At 40.2% G+C, this 21,288-nt stretch overlaps 1 protein-coding gene across 1 annotated transcript in view; it reads right to left on the minus strand.

Annotated features, from left to right (window-relative positions):
• Positions 1 to 21,288, minus strand: part of LOC135223095 (ectopic P granules protein 5 homolog) — a 759,396-nt gene that overhangs the window by 22,858 nt on the left and 715,250 nt on the right. Inside the window, 2 exon segments of the mRNA XM_064261599.1 lie at positions 3,303 to 3,485; positions 16,272 to 16,392. Coding sequence (XP_064117669.1) covers positions 3,336 to 3,485; positions 16,272 to 16,392 — 271 coding nt within the window. The 3' untranslated portion in view covers positions 3,303 to 3,335.

Consider the following 21,288-nt stretch of genomic DNA (forward strand, 5'->3'; position numbering starts at 1 on the left):
TTTAAAATACGCATAGCAAATTTTTAAAGTAAATTGTATTTGTCCTAACATCCAAACCTGAATTTCTTTACATAGGATTTAGCTTGCGAACTTGTGCTAGAGGAGCCGTTTAACTTTCAGACAAGGTTGTTAATGACTGATGGGTAGGGGGAAGCCCAACCCATCTGTCGGTCTGAACTCCATTTTGCCTTCTGGCCTGGATACCAGAATGAGGGGTGAGTGAGGTGGGACATAAATATAATGAACTTCAGGTTTGTATGTTAGGAAAAATACAAATTATACTTTACAAATGTGTTATTTGTTCTTACATAAATACAAACCTTATTTTTACATAGGAGACTTACCCATTGGTGGGTGGGAGTCTGGGCAAATCCCTAAACCAACTTGCTGGTTCTACCCAACGCCTATAGCTAGTTGGATTTAAGGGATGTTCCAACTATTAGACTTCTGGCATGATGAGTTTGCTTTCATTACGTTGTTGAAAGCTTGAATGAACCAATATGTGTGGGAGAAAATAAAATTTGCTATTAAACCCGACAGGTTTGTTTCATTGTCTTTCCCTCTCTCCCCTTGTCTAGAAAGAGGGGGAGACAGGCATCCAATCAATCTACAAACAAGATGATGAAGAGCATAGCCCCATCATGTATTCACCTGCAAACCTTGTCTGTCCAGTATGAGATGACTTGCTACCTGATCTTATCAGAGAGAAAGATGAAAGAGACAAACAAGGAGACCAGTCACTAACACACACACACACACACTCTTGTTTACCGAACATCTTAGATGAGATGCTACCCTGTTCCATTTATTGGAGCCAGGTGAGCTGCATAACTTGTTGGGCAACCACCACAGGGCCAAAGGAAAACTAGTCAAAGGACTTGTGAGCAACATTCCAAAGGTGAAACAAGGTGAATGCAGCCTGGTACAACCACACACCTACCCGAAGTACCTGTCAAACCAATACATTCTTTTGGAATGCCAAGGATGGGGCAATGCCCTCACCTCATGAGCTCTTCCTCAGACCGTACTCCCGTCTTCCTACTAAGACACAAAACATATGCCCATTTGTTAGTCTCACAAATCCAGAAAGAGATCATGTTCTTGGACACCTCTTTCTTGGCCAAGCTAGTGCTAATAAAGAGGCGTGACACTCAGGCCTGAGATGTTGAATTATCTTAAGGTAATATTGCAGCACCCTAACTGGACACAGGGAGGGAATCAAAACGAATTGAATCTGCAATCAGGGACCGACAGATTCTGAGCATACATCCTCATCCCCTCAAGTGCTCAATATTAATAAAAGAAAGGCCATGAAGCTTGCCTAATTTCTTTGCCAAAGCCAGGCCATGCAAAAAAAAAATTTGTAGTCAAATCCCTGTCTAACAACTATAAACTGCTTGCGCAGAGCACAAGTTATGGATCCTCAAAATGAGTCACTGGGGCCTGAGTTCCCTGGCAGGGCATGACTGCTTGAAGGTTCTCAGGAGTATAAAAATCTTCCACAAGGACAAGAAATAAACTCCTTTCAATCGAAGGACCTGCCCAAGGGCAGCTGTATGGCCATTAGTGGTGAGGAAATTGAAATTTTGTAAAAAATGTAAAGTACAAAAAAGTAAAAATGTTAAAATAAAAAAAGACGAAAAAAAAATTTAACTTTAAGTTTTTTGTAAAGTTAAGTGTTAATGTTTTCTGCCATTTGTTAGTGTTTCATAAAGTTTAGTGTTAATGTTTTCTGCCATTTTTTAATGTTTCGTAAAGTTAAGTGTTCATGTTTTCTGCCATTTGTCCTCCTCTGTCACCACTTTCGGAGATCGCCTCACTCGAAAGGTAAGTTCCTCATTTTACTACATATGTATTTCTTGTATCTTGTGCACTAATACACTTTATTTACAGATACACAGTCATGAATATGTTAGTCATTGAATGGTCCAAATTGTTGTATTTCATTGTTTATTGGTCAATTTAGCTTTATCATAAAATTTACTGTGGTGTTTTTGTAGGGCTTGGAACGAATTAGGCAATTTACATGCAAAACGTGGTTCGAGATACAAAAAAATCAGGTTACGAAGGCCGCTTCGGAACGGATCAATTTCGTATCCTGAGGCACTACTGTGTGTGTGTGTATGTGTCTGTGTATATATATATGTGTGAGTGTGTGTGTGTGTTTTATAGATAGATAGAAAGATGGATGGATAGATAATGTATGTGTGTGGGTAGTACACTGTTTAGAGAATCTTTTGGGAGAAATTAATTTAGTTGGTAGTCGGACAACTCTTCCTCCAAGCAAAGAGAGTTGCCCGGAGAGGTTACGGGCTGGTGGTCTCCACACCCACCATTGTGCTCTCGATTGAAGCAACAGCAAGAATCTGCAAAGGGGAAACTCCTCCCTTGAAGGGGGGGAGGGTGGCAACCGCAGTAGGAGGTAAAAGGATACCAAAGAGAACCCTCTGTGTCACTGACAGAGTATTGCACTCCAATGACAACAGGGAGATCTTTTTCTCTCTCTTATTCTTCTTCCTGACAAACCTCACCCATTGTTCACAATCCCAGACCCAGCACTCTGAGCATGGGCTACTTTGATTACAACCATGCTTACAGCAAAAAGCACATAATGTGTGCAGGTAAATCTCTGCAAAAGAGAGGAACTGGTTACATGGTCTGTCCTTCCTTGGACAGTGCCTAAACACCTGTGGTTTTCTCTCTGATGAAGTAGTCTTAGTTGATTGTGGGGTTTGCATTACAAAAGACTCAGACAACAATTGCAACAATATATTTCATTCAAGAAACAAGAAAAAGCACAAGTTGAAAGTGAACATCAAGTCGGGAATAGAATACAGAGATGTCTTCACACGATGGTGGCCAGAAGCAAAGTAGAGTGCAAAGCAACAGGAGAGCAGGGCTTACCCCTACACATCTGTAGTTAATGACCTTATATGAAAGTTGAACAGCCGTTCCAGCTCATTTTTGCAAGCTAAAGCCTATGTAAAAAACAAAGGTTTGTATTTGTGTAGGCACAAAAGAATACTATTTCCTTCCAGTCATTCACAGGAATATTATTTCCTTACAGTCATTCAAAGTCCAAAAGTACAGTACCTCACCTGGCTGGAATCTAAGCTCTTACTTTTTAAAATAGAATATCTGGAAGTATTTACCCCATGTTGTATCCATTATATCTAGATGTATTGCACTACACAGTAAGAGAAACAAATGCACTGTTCAGGATGCCAATAATGACAACATACAATACAATAAAAAGGTTAACACCCGAACAAATATACCACATGAAATACTGTAACACTGACTTGTCAAAGGCACATCTGGTAGTATTCAGGAGTTTATACTGGAGGTGGTGGAGGTGCAGATGGAGTCAATGAATTTGCTTCCATTGTAAGGTGATGTAAAATTGGATCTGGTAATACATCTGATACTAGCTTGGCAAGTAAAATGTGAACATCCACAATACAATGGGCAGGATCCTCAATAAACTGAAACAAAGGCAAAACCATACTGTGATTTATTCAGTACTTCCATGTATTGATCATTCTGCACACAAAAATTTAAAAATTCAAAATAATTTATAAATTTATATTTGACTTATATTTTCTTATACAAAACTACAGAATTGTGTTAGTGAAAAACTTCAACTTATTTTCCTACTATAAAAAACAATGTTACATTGATCCAACAAAAAAAGTTACAAACTTCACATCACGCAAAAAAAACAATTTATCATAGTTTTCTTGATGCAAAAAAGGGATTTTGACGTAAGGAAAAATCTATTTCTGGGCGATTGGCTCGTGTCGCCAGCGAAATATCCTTTAATCTATTATTTCTAGGGTAAATGTACTAACACATACCAGAGAATAAAATAAAATAAAGAAAAAGGTCAGTGTAACTGACTCGCTCACCCTCCAGGAGGGTGTCGGTATGAACACTAGGCGAGTGAGACCACTACCACGAGCCAAATGCCAATAGAAATCTCCCACTACAAAAACCCTCCAAGAGGGGAGCCGTCCCACAGAGTGAGCAGCTCGTACTACTACTACTCCATCCCATGCTGCCGACTGCTGCGCCTCTGGTGGCCATCCTGAAGTTAGCAGACAATCTTGAGCGAAGGGATGGGTAGGTGGGATTTTCGCTGGCGACACGAGAATCAATCGCCCAGAAATAGATTTTTCCTTACGTCAAAATCCCTTTTCTGGGCTCAGCTCGTGTCGCTGCGCGAAATCGTACCAGAGAAACAGCACAAGATTGTAAATAAAGTAAACAAAGTAATAAAATAAATTAATTCAAAATAGGTCTCAAATAAAAGATAAAATATATATGAAGGGAATATAATTGCTAAAAAGATACATATACACAGTGAAATAAAATAAAATTATGCTTAAATTACCCTTAAAACTAATCATGTTTGATAACATAAGGTAATTTACATATACAGGTACAAGGATTACATGTCTTCAATGAAATCTGTGTAACAGCATGTATCAAAAGAATAATAGCAATTAATATAAACAGGTAAACAAAATAACCAACAATAAAAATATATAAGGAATGTATATGACTTAATATACAAAACCCGTAACCATTGTAATATGATGTATCCCCTAGCATAAAAATAAGGGGTTAACATCTATGAGATCAATGTTGTAATCATCTGTGAGTGTCCCTAGCCAGACAATAAGGGGCACTACACTATCATAAAAGCAGCTAAGACACAAGGTGAATGCCAATGAACAAGGTAGGAATAGACGAACTGTTGGGTGAGGCAGGTAGAAAGGAGGACTGAATCTTCTACTACAATTTAGCTAGAGTCAGGGGAAACTATGTTACCCGCTGCTACTGCTGGGAATTTCAGAGCTTCCAAGGACTTAAGGTAGTGACGTTTGAACACTGTCGGCGATTTCCATCCGGTATACTTTTTCAAATCATCGAAGTTCATATGTTGGAAGTAATTAATTGAGGTGGCTACTGCCCTGACATCATGTGCTTTCGGGAAAGAGTCAGGATTGGCTTGTTTAATAAAGTACAGGATTGTTGTCTGATGCCTTTAATGGATAAAGTTCCACCTTTTTTCCCTCTTAAAGAGGGGCCCGATGAGGATGAGGAGGTCCTGGATAGAAAGGCTCGTAAGGTTGAAACTGGACAAGGGATACATTGTGGAAGAGGTAGTACCTTCCAAGGTTCCCACCTCATCAAAGGATCTTCATTCTTTGCTAAAAAGCTACGTTCCGGAGAAAGTAGGACTTCCCCTGTGGGAAGGAATTGAATATGATCCGGATCTCTGGATAAAGCCGACAGTTCTGAAATTCTTGCTCCTGAAGCTAGGCTTAATAAAAATAGGGTTTTTCTTAGGAGCATCATAAACGAGCATGTGTCATTATCGGTTTCGGAAGCCAGTTTTAGAACATCGTTTAAGAACCATGAAACTGACGTAGGTCTCACAGAAGGCCTAAGTCAAGCACATGCCTTAGGAATAGACGAGAAGTAGGTATCCGTCAAGTCTATGTTAATCCAAATTGAAATATCTTTTTCAAGGCTGACTTGTTTGTCGTAATCGTGCTAGCTGCTAAACCTTTTTCAAATAAGGATCTTGAAAAAGGATATAGCTGAATTAACTGTCATGATTCTGATATCTGACTCTCTCAGGAAGGTTGCTAACTTTTTGACAGCAGCATCATACTGCCTCAAAGTTGAATCCCTTTTATCGGATTTCCAAGAAGAGAATATTCTGAGGGTCAATATTCGCATCTCTTTTTGCCGCAAACTTCATGAAAGTTAGGTTTTGAGAATCCCTGAGGAAGCGAACACAGTCTTCGTTTGTACTGACTGGGAGAGCTTGGGACTGGGGATCCGAAGAGGACGAAGGCCCAGCTCCAAAATTAGAGGATACCAATTGCTCTTCGGCCAGTCTGGGGCTACTAGAGCCACTTGACCCTTGAATGTCCTGAGTTTGTTCAATACTTTCATAAGGAAGATTCAACGGAGGGAAGACGTAAATCTTCTCCCAGTTGTTCCAGTCCAGAGCCAGGGCGTCCGTGGCATAGGCCAGAGGGTCCAGGTTGGGGGCTACATAACACGGTAGTTTGTGGTTCGCCTGGGATGCGAAGAGATCCACCTGTAGCCCTGGGACTCTTTGAAGGATCCATTGGAACGAACTGTTGTCTAGTGACCATTCCGACTCTAGGGGTACTGATCGGGATAGGGCGTCTGCTATGACGTTTCTCACTCCAGCTATGTGAGTGGAGGAAAGATGCCAACTGAACTTGTCTGCCAGGGAGAAGATGGCTATCATGACGTGATTTAGATGACGTGACTGGAGCCTCCTCTGTTTATACAATGTACTACCACTGCGCTGTCCAGGACTAGCTTTATGTGGGAGTACTTTGGTGGGCGTGAACCTTTTTTAGAGTCAAGAACACTGCCATTGCCTACAGTACGTTTATATGGAAAAAACTGACGGAACTGAGGTGACCAAATCCCTTGAACCTTTTTGACCTGGGAATACCCTCCCCAGCCGCTTAAGGACGCGTCTGTGTGGATGGTGATCCCTGGTGGAGGGAACTGAAGGGGTACTGACACTGATAAATTCTTGACTTTCGCCCACGGCCGAAGCCGATTCTTTAGAATCAGAGGCACTGAGGATAGCTTGTCCCTGGACCTGACATTTGCTCGCGAGCGCCAGATCCTGGTTAGGTCTTTCAGTTTGGCTTTCATTAAGACGTTCGTTACTGATGCAAACTGGAGAGAGCCGAGGATCCTTTCCTGAGCTCTCCTTGATGCTAGTTTGTGACTTAGAAATTGCTTGACTGACTTCGCTATTTCCTTCCTTTTGGTAGATGGAATCGACAGAGTGTGGGAGGATAGATTCCATTGAATGCCTAGCCACTGAAAGTCTGACTCTGGAGTGAGTCTTGACTTGGACCTGTTTATCTTGAATCCTAGAGATTCTAGGAACTGGGATCACTTTCAGTGTAGCCTTGTTGCATTCCTCGACTGTTGGGGCCCAGATCAACCAATCGTCGAGATACGCTACTACCATAATCCCCTGCGATCTGAGTTGTTGCACTACCACTTCCGCTAGCTTCGTGAACACTATGGGTGCACGTTGAGTCCGAATGGAACTACCTTGAAGGAGAATGTCTGGTCTCCTATCTTGAATCCCAGATACGGACGGAAGTGTCTTGCAATAGGGATATGATAGTAGGCGTCTGTAAGATCGATAGAGGTGGTGACGGCCCCACGGGGAAGTAAGGTCCGCACCTGTGAGATCGTGAGCATCTTGAACTTGTCGCAGCGTATGGCTAAGTTTAAAAGCGGGAACAAGATAAGAAATTACCCGTTCTTTTTTGTGAGGCCTTTCTTTGGCACCTGAACAAGCGACCTTGAAATTTTAATCTCTTGACTCTCGCTATAGCTCCTTTCTGAAGGAGGTCCTCTGCGTACTCTGTCAATTCTTTGGAAGGAAGTTGACGGAAAGGTCTGGCTGGAGGGTGGGTTCGTCAACCAGCTCCAACCCAGCCCTTTTGACACTATGCTCTGAGCCCACTGGCTGAAGCTCCACCGGTGGCGAAAGTGAAACAGCCTCCCTCCTACCTGAAGTTCTTCATTGGTTCTGGTAACCGCCTCGGCCTCCTCTGAAGTGCTTTCTTTCCCCTATTAAAGGGGCCTCCCGATCCTCTCCCACGAAAGGACCGCCTTACCTCTTACCTCTGCCTCCCTTACCCGAGCGGTCATACTTCTGAGAAGCTTGACTCTCGAAGGCTTGATTGTAAGCTGGAGAGATGGCGTAGGAGGTAGAGGGTTGAGGCTGAGGGGATATCACATAAATTGGCTGTGATTGACCCTTAGAAGTGGAAGGTTGGGCTGTCTGCACTAACGGCACTGCTGGAACTTGTTGAGGAAAGCGTGGTTGCTTCTTCTGGTAAGGTTGGAAACGTCTGGGTTTCCTCTGTCCCTTACCTTTAGGTGTCAGGTCTTGCCTCCTCCTAGCCGTAAGGCCCCAACGGTCCTTAAGGCTCTGGTTTCAACCTCGTAGCCTCTGCCTGGACTTCCTTAACCATAGCCTCTGGGAAGAGATCTGCGCCCCAGATGTTAGAGGAGAGTAACCTATTCGGCTCATGTCGAATGGTTGCCTCTTGTAGGACATGCTTCCTACAATTCGTTCTAGCAGTGGCAAACTCGAACATATCTGACTGTACCGTTTGAGTCAGGGCTTTGGTCATAAGCTTAAAAATTGGTTCTGATCCATAGGCCATGGTTGCTACCTCAGACATAGCCATAGAGTTGATTGATCTGGCTAGTCGTGATTTTGCGTCAAAATTCAGCTGAATAGACTATCTGGAGCCTGGGTAGCTTTTCACCAAACTGCTCCATAGCACAGTCCGGTTTGAGTTTGCCAGCTGAGAATGTATTCGGCAAGTCTTCCCACAATTCTCCAACTGAAGGGAGTAACGGAGATGTGGGATCTGCTTCTTTCAAACTGAGGCATTGGGTTCCCCCCCTTCTGGGCCGCTGAGATGGTTGACCTCGCTATCTGGTTAGGAACGGGAGCGGAGGGGGTACTCTCATCCCATTGTGAAAATGGTAAAGGGACTTTTAAATGGTTGTATCTTGGTATTAGAACAATCCATGTCCTCTAAACACCTGAAAGCCATTCTCTCTGATGCCTGGTCTCGTGAATAGAGGACTGTCTCCTTTGGTACCCTATCGTCCCGAACCATAGCCGAAGGCGTGAGCCTTGCGTAGCCTATGAAAGGAGGCTGGAGGCCTTCCGGGTAGAACTCGAAGTCCTCTATTCTTCGAGTCCCAAACTCCGGTATAGAGATGAGACCGTCCTGGAAGGGGGCGTATGACGCTACTCTCCATGGGTTGTTCATAGAGAAAGCAGGAAGTGAGTCATACGGAGGAAGCTGAGTTCCACTTGTGTTGGAAAGTGAGGGAGAGGCTAGAGGGGCTTCTCTTAGCCCGGCTATAATGGTATCTTGGGAAGTGATCCTATCCGACAGACGAGAGATCATTTGTTCCATACTACTCTTTATTAGGGACCCAACCAGGTCGCCCACCTGTTGCAACAGGCCAGCATTGGAGTCCAAAGCCGGAGCTGCTGCGGAGGTGGAGGGGAGGCTCTGAATCGGAACCAATGGTAGCGGAACTGGTGACTCTGCCGGAGTGCGAGATCTCTCCCTGGAGGATTTACTTTTTGAGGACTTAGAGCCGGAGCTAGAAGCTTTAGACCTGTCTGGGCCGGGATTGCCAGCCGGAGACTTACGTGAGGAAGAAGACGAGGACGTCTTCTTAGACGACGATGACGTCTTAGTCAAGGTCATCACTTTAGCCTTGACCTTAGGTCTAACCGAAGCCTCAGGAGGAGTATATAATTCGTCACCCGTAAAGCCTTGGAAGGATGGAGAGGTTGCAGGGGTAGAAGAAACAGTCACGCCCAAGGGCGACCCTTGGGTGTCCACCTTACCTACCTCGACCAACAGGTCGTCTATACCTACCATCGGTTCAACATTAATATCCAGGGTTGCGACGTCCGTGGAGATATCCTGGTCTTGTTCAGTTAAGGAGGCAGCCAGCTGTTGTTGGATGAAGGCGATAGTCGGGTCCGCCTCTACTGGGTCGACGTACCCTGTCGCCTTGCCTCCGGGGAAGATTAATAATGCCAACCGCTTCTCCAGGATGTAGGGCTGACCCTTGGCGGCGTTCTTGCCAAAACCGCCGACCCAGGCCCGCAGGGTAGCCAGTGCGGTATCCCTTACTGCCGGAGCCTGTAAGAGAGGGCGTAGTTTAGATTTAAGAATCACTTAAAACTAAAACTTAAAGTATAACTTAAACTAGATGCCTTAAGTTAAAGTAAATGATGAAAACTTAAGCACTAAAATAGAAGCGGAGCAGCTACTGGAGATGGAATACTTACCCCTTCCAAAAGCTGGCTCACCAGATCGTAACATATGGTACACGTCTCATGGTACCAGACCTGGATGTCCCCGTGCGGAGTCGCGCATGGAGCATGGGACCGGCAAACTTCGTGTCCACATGGGTCCTGAAGTGTAGCGGAACATCCCGGATGCTCACAGTTGGTGGCCTGTAAGTGGGAAGACACATGAGTATCTTAAAAAGCATCACTTACAGACTAAAGGACAAAAGAACTCCGTTGCATGCCGGAGCTCGGAAAAAATTTGGGCATAACCCCTCCCTGCATTGCCTGAATAGGCTATAATCCCGGAGAGATCCGGTAAGATATGTAAGGGAGGGGGGATGGTTTAAGGTACTTAAGATAAACTTATAGATAACTTAAACCTAAACACAAACGAACCGGACTAGGTCCAGTGTGAAGCGGAGTGTAGTAACTCAGCAATACGGTAAGGTTAAGCATGACCTACTGTATGATCCGTCCACTCTGCTGGGGGTGGACTAACCCCTTCCGCTGGATACCAGGACTCCGATCAGGGAGGAGCTCTAGTAAGGAGGGAAAGGGCGAGAAGACATACATGCTCGAGCTAGCCCGGAGCGACAAGGTAGCAACAGAGGGGGGGAAGGCCAGGGCCCCCCACAACGTACCACCCGGCCGGACCGAGAAGCCGGAGAGGTCGAGACCAGTCTGGGTCTGTCCCGACTCCCATAGCCCCTCCGCCTGAGGGGTGGAGAGAGGGGGAGGCAGGCTCGGGTATGCGGAGCGATGCATGGGCAGACCGACCCACCCCCGCCCGACTCTATGGAAGAGCGGGAGGGGGGGGAAGGGTGACTGTGGCAGGCGTCTGGCTGTCCCGTGATCATGAAGTACCACGAGGCGGTAAAAACTGAGATACGATAACCAAACCTAGGCCAACCAACTGATCAGAGAGAAGCTATCGGGAAGCAACTTGAACTGAAAAGCAGGTAGCATATAGGCCCACAGGGTCTGAGACCACTGATCAGAGAGATTGCTATAGGGAAGAACAAAACCGAAACTGATCAGCGGTAGTATAGGCTCTATGAGCCAGGACCTAGGCTAAGCCAGACGCCTAACTAACCTAACAATAACAAAATACATAGAATAAATAAAATAAAAATGAAAGAAAGAAAGCAATATAGCAGGAGAAAAAATCCAGGAGTGTACGACTAACCCGAAGGCAAGTCTACCACTCAAAGCTAGTCAGAGGCCGATACTAAGACCTGGACGAGGGTCTGGATAGAAAAAGCCTACATAAGTGAAATACATGCATGCATGACAACCTGAGTAGACCTTAACCTAAGTAAAGCGGATAATAAAATAGAGCGTACATAAATAAGGGATGTTCTAGGTATGGGAGACCAAGAACGAACCCATCACGCGGCAGAACCATGCTGCCATGCTTCCGACCCGAGAACGTATTTATACCTAAAAAAACGGCAAATACTGTCTCAGGGCCGGAAAAAAACCAACTAAGCCGTAAATACTGAGTACTTACTTAGCTGCTGCGATAGCTGCACGCTCCATTATAGAAAATCCGAAGAACAAAGGGCGGACAAAAAAAACACAGATGAGAAAAGAAAAAAAAAACAACGTTTAGTGACTCGTGTGCGCTAAACTTGAAAAGATGTCCACCAGAGGCGCAGCAGTCGGCAGATGGGATGGAGTAGTAGTAGTACGTGCTGCTCACTCTGTGGGACGGCTCCCCTCTTGGAGGGTTTTTGTAGTGGGAGATTTCTATTGGCATTTGGCTCGTGGTAGTGGTCTTACTAGCCTAGTGTTTCATACCGACACCCTCCTGGAGGGGGTGAGCGAGTCAGTTACACTGACCTTTTTCATTTTTATTTTATTTTATCTCTGGTATGTGTTAGTACATTTACCCTAGAAATAATAGATTAAAGGATATTTCGCGCAAGCGACACGAGCTGAGCCCAGAAATAATTGTACATTGCAATTAGGTTATTCTGAAAAAATACTGTTTTAATGCAAACTACTGAAATTTGTGTTATTACCTAACTTTACTCATAATTTAGACTTCTTTGTAATTGTTTTACTACTTTCTGAAAAATTACAAATGGGAGACTTATGCCAAAAAGGAGGAGGGGTACTTCCTGCAAATTAACTCACGTTGGATTCCACCCAGAATTTCCATGTTCCCACCTGTGCATGCAAGCAGGGGGTGTCAAGACTCCTGCAACTTCCCACTATTATTATTGATTATTTTTTATAGCATAATTGCTGTTTCATCCTCTAAGGAGTTACCCCTCCATGGTGTGCCAGCACCCCATGGCACATCATGGAGGGGTAACTCCTTTGAGGATTCAACAGCGACTACCAAAAATTGGTTTATCCTATGTCAAAACCTGTTAATTAAAGTAGTTTAACCAGAACCCTGAGCTGACTTTCAGCTCTCATAGGGATTAGAATAAACTGCCAGGTCTAGGCCTAAAGACAAGTTCTGGAACCTAATACGTAGTTCATTCAGTGATGTGAAAGAGTGAAAATTACACTAAAAATTGCACAAGGGCACACTCTTCCATACTGGAAAAAATGTACACAATAAATACATTTACTTATGTATCCATACATACCATACATAAAAAAATTAACTTTGGAATAAGTTGAGTAATATTTTAAAACTTTGTTTTTAAAATTCACTAAATGACCTAGCCTAAGGATTTCCATAACTTCATCATTTACTTATATTTATATTTTATCCAATAATTACATCTCTTCATGAACATCAAATTTGGACAACTGAAAATTCAGCAGATTATGACAATTTTCTTTACTGATTTATTTCCAGAAGTTGCCAATTGCTGCTGGTCATACTTTGGAACCACACAACACGGCTGACTGTTACCACCTTGCACTCTGAGAACTTCAGTGCTGGGCCACGTGGGCTGCCACGTGTCAGAATTACTTAGCATGTCTCTCTCTCTGATATGATGAACTTCATTTTTTAACACCAGGTATTTTTTCTTTTATTATTTTCAGGCTCTTTCCTCCATATACTATATTGCCATTTCCTTATAATACTCACCTTTATGTGTGTTACATAATCAGTAACATGGATATTCAAATTTGATCTTGTCATACGGTTTGCTTCTTTGGCTGCTCTATCAGCCTCTTCATTTCCGTTGATCCCTACATGGACAGGGTCCGACATATTTCTATATTATTTCCCATTATCATATAACTTATGGAGAAATAACTTAAATCTGTTAGACAATATTATTTTTTAATTTGTAACTGAATAGCTTCTATAGTGCTTCTCAAGTCACTAAAAATCACAAAATTATTAAATTGTTTCTTTATTTTTATGGCTGATGCAATTGGACATAACTCTGCTGTGAACATAGAAGCACTATTAGGTAGAGAAAACTGACACATTTCATCTTGGGACACTGCAGCATATCCCACCCTGTGCTCTGATTTAGATCCATCTGTGTATATTACGCATAGACTACTTGAAAAGAGCCAGCTGTGCATATTATGCATAGACTACTTGAAAAGAGGACGACCGACTCCGCTGCTTGGGTCCTAAAGGTCGGGTCCCAAACGGGAATAGCGCGTGTTTTAACAAACACTCTTACATTAATTATTTGTTGTTGTTTACTTAAGTTTTTTTTACTCTAATTTTAATACATGAAATCAGTACAATTATTAAATAGAGATGCAATATTTTTTTATATGATGCCAATACTGGAAAAAATATCAATTACAAGAAAAGAAAAACAAATAACCGTGAATATGGCAGGGGTTAATAAACATGCATAGTATTTTAGTTCCAAGATATAAGGCGTAATAAATCAATGCAAAAATGCTATGAAAAATTAAGAAAATATCTAGATTCATATTTTCAGTTACCCATTAATCTTAATTTGATAGTTTTTCTCGTCGTCCTAAGCAACCTACTTCATTCTCTAGATCGGAAGTGATTAAAACATATGCCTTGAGCAAAATATTTTTGAGAAATTGACAAGTTCTCTTGTTTTTATTTTTTTTTACCAAAGAAGAATCAATCACTTCTAAAAGCTTAACCACATAATTTCCACAATATTTTCTCGGCTCACTTAATTTCTCAAACAAAAAGATTACACTATGAAGAAAGAACACTATGTCAAGTGTAGGAACACAAGATCACCACAATTCAGTTCCTCTAAAAACTGGTGTTTATTTGAAAACAGTAATACAAGACTTCTTTTTTAGGGGAACCCCCATTTTTTAAATGAAATATATAAAAACTTAAGTAAAAAAAGAAAAAAGATATTGTACGAGCATTTATGAAAGCAGGCGCTATTCCTGTTTGGGACCCGACCTTGAGGACCCGAGCAGCAGAGTCGGTAGTCCTCTTTTCAAGTAGTCAGTCTGTGATGTTACGTAATGTGGACCTTTTCAGCTTATACGCTCTACTGTATTCTGTCTATGGTGTTATGGGGGTATATGACTATGTAACTTTTTGATAAATATTTTAGGTGTGTCCAAATTCTCATTTTATTCATTGTCCAAGGAGAAGGCAATTTTACTATTGAAGGTAACTATAAATGTGACTCAAACAATCTTTTAGCTCTAATTGGGAAAGGTGGTTAACGATTAATACAAAAATTTCTTAATTCAAATAATTTTTTGGTTGGTGAATCACTTGCCTAAATTCTCAGGTCGTAGTTCAATGTTACTAACTCTCTATGGAAACAGTAAGGTTATTTTGTCTTTCAAATGTGTTTCATGTGAAGTTCCTTTGAATATTTTCCTAGCCTAATCTTTCCAATACATAACAACCATGCAATCTATCCACCTGCTCACGTTGCTTGGTCCCAGTATAATCCAGCTTAAGACTTTGAACACCACCACAACATAACTTACAACCCATAAAGTCCTATAAGATAGAGAGCTCTCTCCTACCACACCAAACACCAGTTCTGTGTCTTCTCTACTCCACGTTCTGTTTTGTTTACATTTTGCACACCACGCCACTGCCATCTCGTCTTCTATTCTTCTATGATGTCACAAGAAAACTTAAATCCATTAAGACAATTTCTAAAATCAAATGTTTCCATGCATTTCTTGTTTGTTTGTTTGTATGGTGTTTTTACGTTGCATGGAACCAGTGGTTATTCAGCGACGAGACCAACGGCTTTACGCGACTTCCAAACCACGTCGAGAGTGAACTTATATCACCAGAAAACATCTGCATTTCACCAATACAAAAAATATAAACAAAATATAGGCAGTCCTCGGTTATCGGTGATCTGTTTTCATGGTGCTTGTCTAGTGCCTTAATGGGACGAGTTCCAGTTATCGGCGCCATAAGGCACCTTATATGGCGCATAAGGCACCATACATCACTGAGTTTCAATTAATGGCAGTTTTTGCTTATGGGCACCCCCTCGGGAACGGAACCCCCGCCGATGACCAGGGACTGCCAATACCGCTGAATTAAATTGACTGATATTTAATGATACTTATCTCTTTCTCCCTCCCCTCCAACCTCTTCCTAACCTAATTCCCTCTAATCTCCTTTATTCCCCAACTCTTTACCTTCTACATAATTTCTAATATTTTCCCCTGAAACTCCTGCTTTAGTTAATACATTAGCTATTTGACCTTTTCCATTTATCCATCTCACCTCCTTTATTTCCCAGATTCTATTGTTTCTCTTATTGCTGCAAAATCTATATTTAATCTCTTACTACTTACACCAGTACTCGATTTTATTGCAGCCACTAATGTTTTACTATCAGTATTGACCAATACTTCTAATTTTCTCCTTCCTACTATCTCTTCCTGCAAATGGGGAAAAGAAATGAAAGTAGGCGTAAGAAAAAAGCTGGAAGGGTTTGGCAGTGTAACTGCAGAAGTATAACTAATCAAACTAGAAAGAGGACAAGATTGCTCATACATCACATGGGAAAGATTGACTACAGTCTTTACCCTTACAAAATGAGCAATACTTATGTGAGTTCTGATAAAGGGAACATAAACAACTGCATGGCCATTCAAGTCCCTTGCACCAGTGTTGGTCATGTTGGTCTCCATGATAAAAAAAAGAATATCAAAGTGACACTATACAATAAAAAGGTACATGGTAAAAAAGAAGCAATTGCAAAGCAACAAGATAGCAAGCAACTCATCCAAATTCAACAGGGTAGAGAGCTGGGGAACACATCTTCTCTATAAGTGAATAGCATCTTCACCAGTTAACTAACTACCTTGTTACCATGTTCAACAACAAATTCCAGCTCCAGCTGAAGGATACTCCTACATGTAAGTGAAGGTTATATCCCTGTAAAAAAAACATATTATCAAAAAGTGGCATTCAACGTTACTATACCTGTATTGCCTCATTTAAAGGATGAGTAAGTCCAGTATATGTTGCATTAGAACTGAGAAGACGTAGCTGTTCCAAAGTACATGTTCCACTGTCTCCAATTGTCTGTGACTCATCAACATCACTGAAAATATAAAGATCAATGAAAAATAGTAGCTTCAATACTATGGAATCTCATTATCCATGAGTAACATGTTCCATGACCGCCAGGAATCCCTGAAATTGCTATTACAAAGACCAATTGTAAAAGAGTATTAAACAGATGCTGATCACACAAAAATGTTCATGCCCAATATGTCTTGTAGTAGCCACAACTGGTTATGCATGATAAACAATAAAAAATTATGGAAACGGTATTTATTATACAGTACGTAAAAATAAGAGAATGGATTTTACACTGATAAGAATAAAAATTTTATGAGCATGTGCCAAGCGAAAAATGCCCTTTAGTCTGGACTGGGAGTGATGTATTTAGCAATATCATTTATATTGTGAAAATCAAGACAAAACACCAAGAATTAAAAAATGAGAAATAGTAGGAGAGAAGGAAAGTGTGCGTGTGTGTGTGTGTGTGTGTGTGTGTGTGTGTGTGTGTGTGTACACTATGCAGGTAAATGGGCTAGCAAAATAGTAGTGAAATTACATAACATTCATTTCCTCCTCCATGCTACAATGCACTGGCCATGATGATAATGTATTGTGCCTATAATAAAGAAATGAAGATGAATGATGGTGAAAGGGCTATTAAGGTGTTTGGGCCCCCGACCTCCCAACAAAATGTAAGCAGGTTCATCTTCAGAAGAAATCAAGAGAAGAGAATGATGAGTGCTGTATGACATCGGAAAAAGATGACGTGGAAGACTGAGGATCATCTACAATGTACACTCTTCCTTTTCTTCTTCCAGAAGAACTTCATAGTATTTGGCAATTGTTTCCTGTGGCCTTTTGAGTTCAGTATACATTTTCCATATAGGTATCCTTGCTTCCGTCATCTAACAGGTGACTTTGATGCCGAGCTCCATGAAAGGATTCTAAACCGTTATTTCATCCTTACCATTTTTTCAACTTCACTTTCTGATTAATATTCCTCCTCCAACACAGACACTTATGAGACCTTGTAACTCATTTTGGTTAACTCGACTTGCTCTTCAAGATGATCAATAACATTTTCATTGATCATGTCTCTCATTCCATTGCCAACAATATGTTTTAACAAACTTAAGAACCTCTTCACCTTGCAGTTGACAGTCAGGAAGCCTTTGAAGTTATTCACAGCCTCACTCCACGGATTCTTCATACACCCATTCACTGCATCCGGTTTCAATTAATCCATTGCTCCCCAAATAAACATTACTGCATTGGCAATATCGAATTCTTTTGAGCATTCCATGTTAAGTATATCTAAGTTTAACCAGACCACTGAACTGATTAACAGCTCTCCTACGGCTAGCCCGGAGGATTAGATATTTCTTATGTGGCTAGGAACCAACTAGTTACCTAGCAACGAGACCTACAGCTTATTGTGGGATCCAAATTTCTAATCATCAAAAATAAATTCCTCCGATTCCATGTTGGCAGAGCAGGGAATTGAACTCGCAACTACTGAATCAGTAGGTCAGCAAATATACCACTCGTCCAACGAGGGACTTCGAGCATTCCATGACAATCATGTTATGGTTCATGTTACAGTTGGCATCGAAAGCTGCTAACACTTCGTCGGAGACCTAGCTAGTGCAGGTGGCACTGATGTATCGAATGACGGCTTGGTCAAGAGGTTGGAGAAGCAAGGTCGTGTTGGGAGGAAAATAGACAACCTGCACATACGGGAGTTATGCAGTGATAAAATGAGGATTGCCAGGTGCATTATCTATTATAAATCAAACTTTGAAAGGCAATCCTCCATCTGTAAATGGCATTTTACTGCAGGACTGAACATTCATGGAACCACTGAGTAAAAAGCATTGTAGTGATCTGTGCATTTGTACTGTGCTGCCAGTGAACATAGCACAGGAATTATTCACAATCAGTATAAAATGTCAAGTTTAATCATATTGCCAGCCATGTTGCCACATGCCACCAGACTCAGCCTGTCCTTCCATGCTTTAAAAGCCTGGTGCCTGCTTCAAATTTTGATGGATATAGGTCCTGCTAGGCATTTCTTCGAGAATAGTTCCGCTTTATCACAAATGAAAACTTACCTGCGACCACAACCTCCATCTTTGATTAGTTTCTTGAACACTGCGAGAAAGGTGTCATTGACCTCTTTGTCCGCACATGCTGATTATCCTGGTTCAAATAATATTTGAATTTTATTTAACCATCCCTTATTGGCTGCAATACTTTTTCCCCTCTTCATCATCAGTTTTATTGTTGGATTGCTTATATAGGCTTAAGTGTTCTGTCATCGAATATTTTGACCAATAGGAACCGTCTTCATCATGTCTTCCATCCACATGCTTAGGTAAAGCTTTTTCTATTTTTACCAGCACTTTATATCACATGGTTGAACTATCATTCACACCCACAGGGTAAATAACAAACATTTTCACCTATACATTTCAATGTTTGAAAATTTCTCTAATTAATGATTAATTCATATCTAATTTCCTAAGAACTCTGCATAAAGTTTTTTTTTTATCATATCTAACAATTGTCCTTTTTTTTCTTTCTTTTTTCCTTGCTTTCCTGTTTTTTTGAGTGTGTATGACAGGCTGAGAAAGCTAAAGTTGCTTGGTGGATTGTCAGGACAAGGCCTTACCTAATCTTTTCCTTCTGAGTTTTTGATACTCATCTCTAAATCCATCTTGACTGTCGACACTCCCAAAGTTGTTGTGCCAAACCTGGCAGGTTTCATATTTCCTTTACAAGGTTTGCTGGCCCCACCTTATTGACCAGTTGCTTCTGGCACTTTTTCAAATTTGGTCAGTTGTATTTATACTAACAAAGGAAATCATTAAAGAAGTAATGTAAACTCGTACGGTTGTTGTTGATGATACTATTATTGTTCTGCTGATCTTTACATTGTTACTGTTGTGGTGTTATGAATCTATTTATTATTTTTGCTACTGATTTTATGTTGTTGATTTTTAATATATATATATATATATATATATATATATATATATATATATATATATATATATATAATATATATATATAACCATCAATGAAGGGAAGAGGACACACACAGATATACATGCTGTCTTTATTGCAATAAAGAAAGCATGTACATCTGTGTGTGTCCTCTTCCCTTCATTGATGTTATTAATATGGATTGGACTCCTGGCACTAAGCTCTATATATATATATATATATCTATATATATATATATATATATATATAGATATATATATATTATATATATATATATATATATAATGTGTGTATGTATATAATATATATATATATATATATATATATATATATATATATATAATATATATATATATACATATATATGTTTATATATAATATATAAACTATATATATAATATATATATATATATATATATATATATATATATATAATATATAGATATCTATCTATATATATATACATATATATATATATATATATATATATATATATATATATATATATATATATATATATATCTATCTATCTATCTATCTATCTATCTATCTATCTATCTACTATCTATATATATATATATATATATATATATATATATATATATATATATATATATATATATATATATAGATATCTATCTATCTATCTATATATATATATATATATATATATATATATATATATATATATATATATATATTATATACACACACACACATATATGTACAGGCAGTCCCCGGGTTACGACAGGTTTGGCTTATGACGTTCCGAGGTTAAGGGGCCGGCCGGAACCCTATATATGGTGGTATAGGGCAAAAAATGTACAAAGTCCCATGAAAAAATTCATGGAGCTTCATATGGCAATTGAGAATACGTATACGAAATATTTCGTCAAAATTTCCTCTTACTTTCGTAGTTACAGGGTAATTAGTTATCGTAACTCATAAGCCCAAAAACATTGATCCGTACAAGAAAATGCAATATTTCTTCTATTATCGTAAATTTTTGATAATTATTGTCAAAGAAATTGGGGAGAAATGGCAATCTGCACTAGACATTCCCCGATCTACAGAACGTTCAAGTAGTCTACACGTTCCGTTTCACGTCTGACATTCGCCTGCTTTCACGTATGTTTATGTATGTTTCGGCAAGAATTTTATCATGCCAATGAGGAAAAGACAAGGAAAACATCTCGCTAACATACAGACGAAGAAAAATCACTCAAGTATTATTACAGAATATCATAATATATGCGTAGTTAGTGAAGAGAGAGGGGAGGGTTGCTTAGTAACGCCCCCGTCTTGCTTGACAGCACACGTCACACTATGCCAAAGGCTATGATCTTTGAGCAAAGAGATCTTCATTTATGATAAATAACAAAGTTTTGGTTTTTAATACCCAAAATGGAATATGAAATTCATAATAATCATGATTTATTAAATTGTCTTTGTAAAAAAAAGAGTACGCCTTCGAGTTTCACCTCTTGACATTCTCTTCCATTTTACGTTTGTTTATCTTTGTTTCGGGCAAGAATTTCATCATGCCAAAGAGGAAAATACAAGGAAAACATCTCGCTAACATACAGAAAAAGAAAATTCGCTGTAATAAGCTGAGTTAGAAGGGTAGAAGAGAGAATTGCGTAGGAAGGAGTGCCCCATCTTGCTCAAGCAGTGCCCCAGGCTGCGATATATGAGCAAAAGGGATCATCATTTATGATTAAATTATGATAAATAAAATAGTTTTGGTTTATTAATACACAAAAAGAAATATACATTCATAATAATCATTATTTATTAACATTGTCTTTATAGAAATACGAAGGAAAACTTTGAACGCCCGTATCTCAAAACTATACTTATTGACCTTCAAAATCTATCTTCTCACTTAGTTTTTAAAGCTATAACATTGAATTTGGTATATAACTCA

This window comes from Macrobrachium nipponense, chromosome 8 (assembly GCF_015104395.2).
Source record: "Macrobrachium nipponense isolate FS-2020 chromosome 8, ASM1510439v2, whole genome shotgun sequence".
Lineage (NCBI taxonomy): Eukaryota > Metazoa > Arthropoda > Malacostraca > Decapoda > Palaemonidae > Macrobrachium > Macrobrachium nipponense.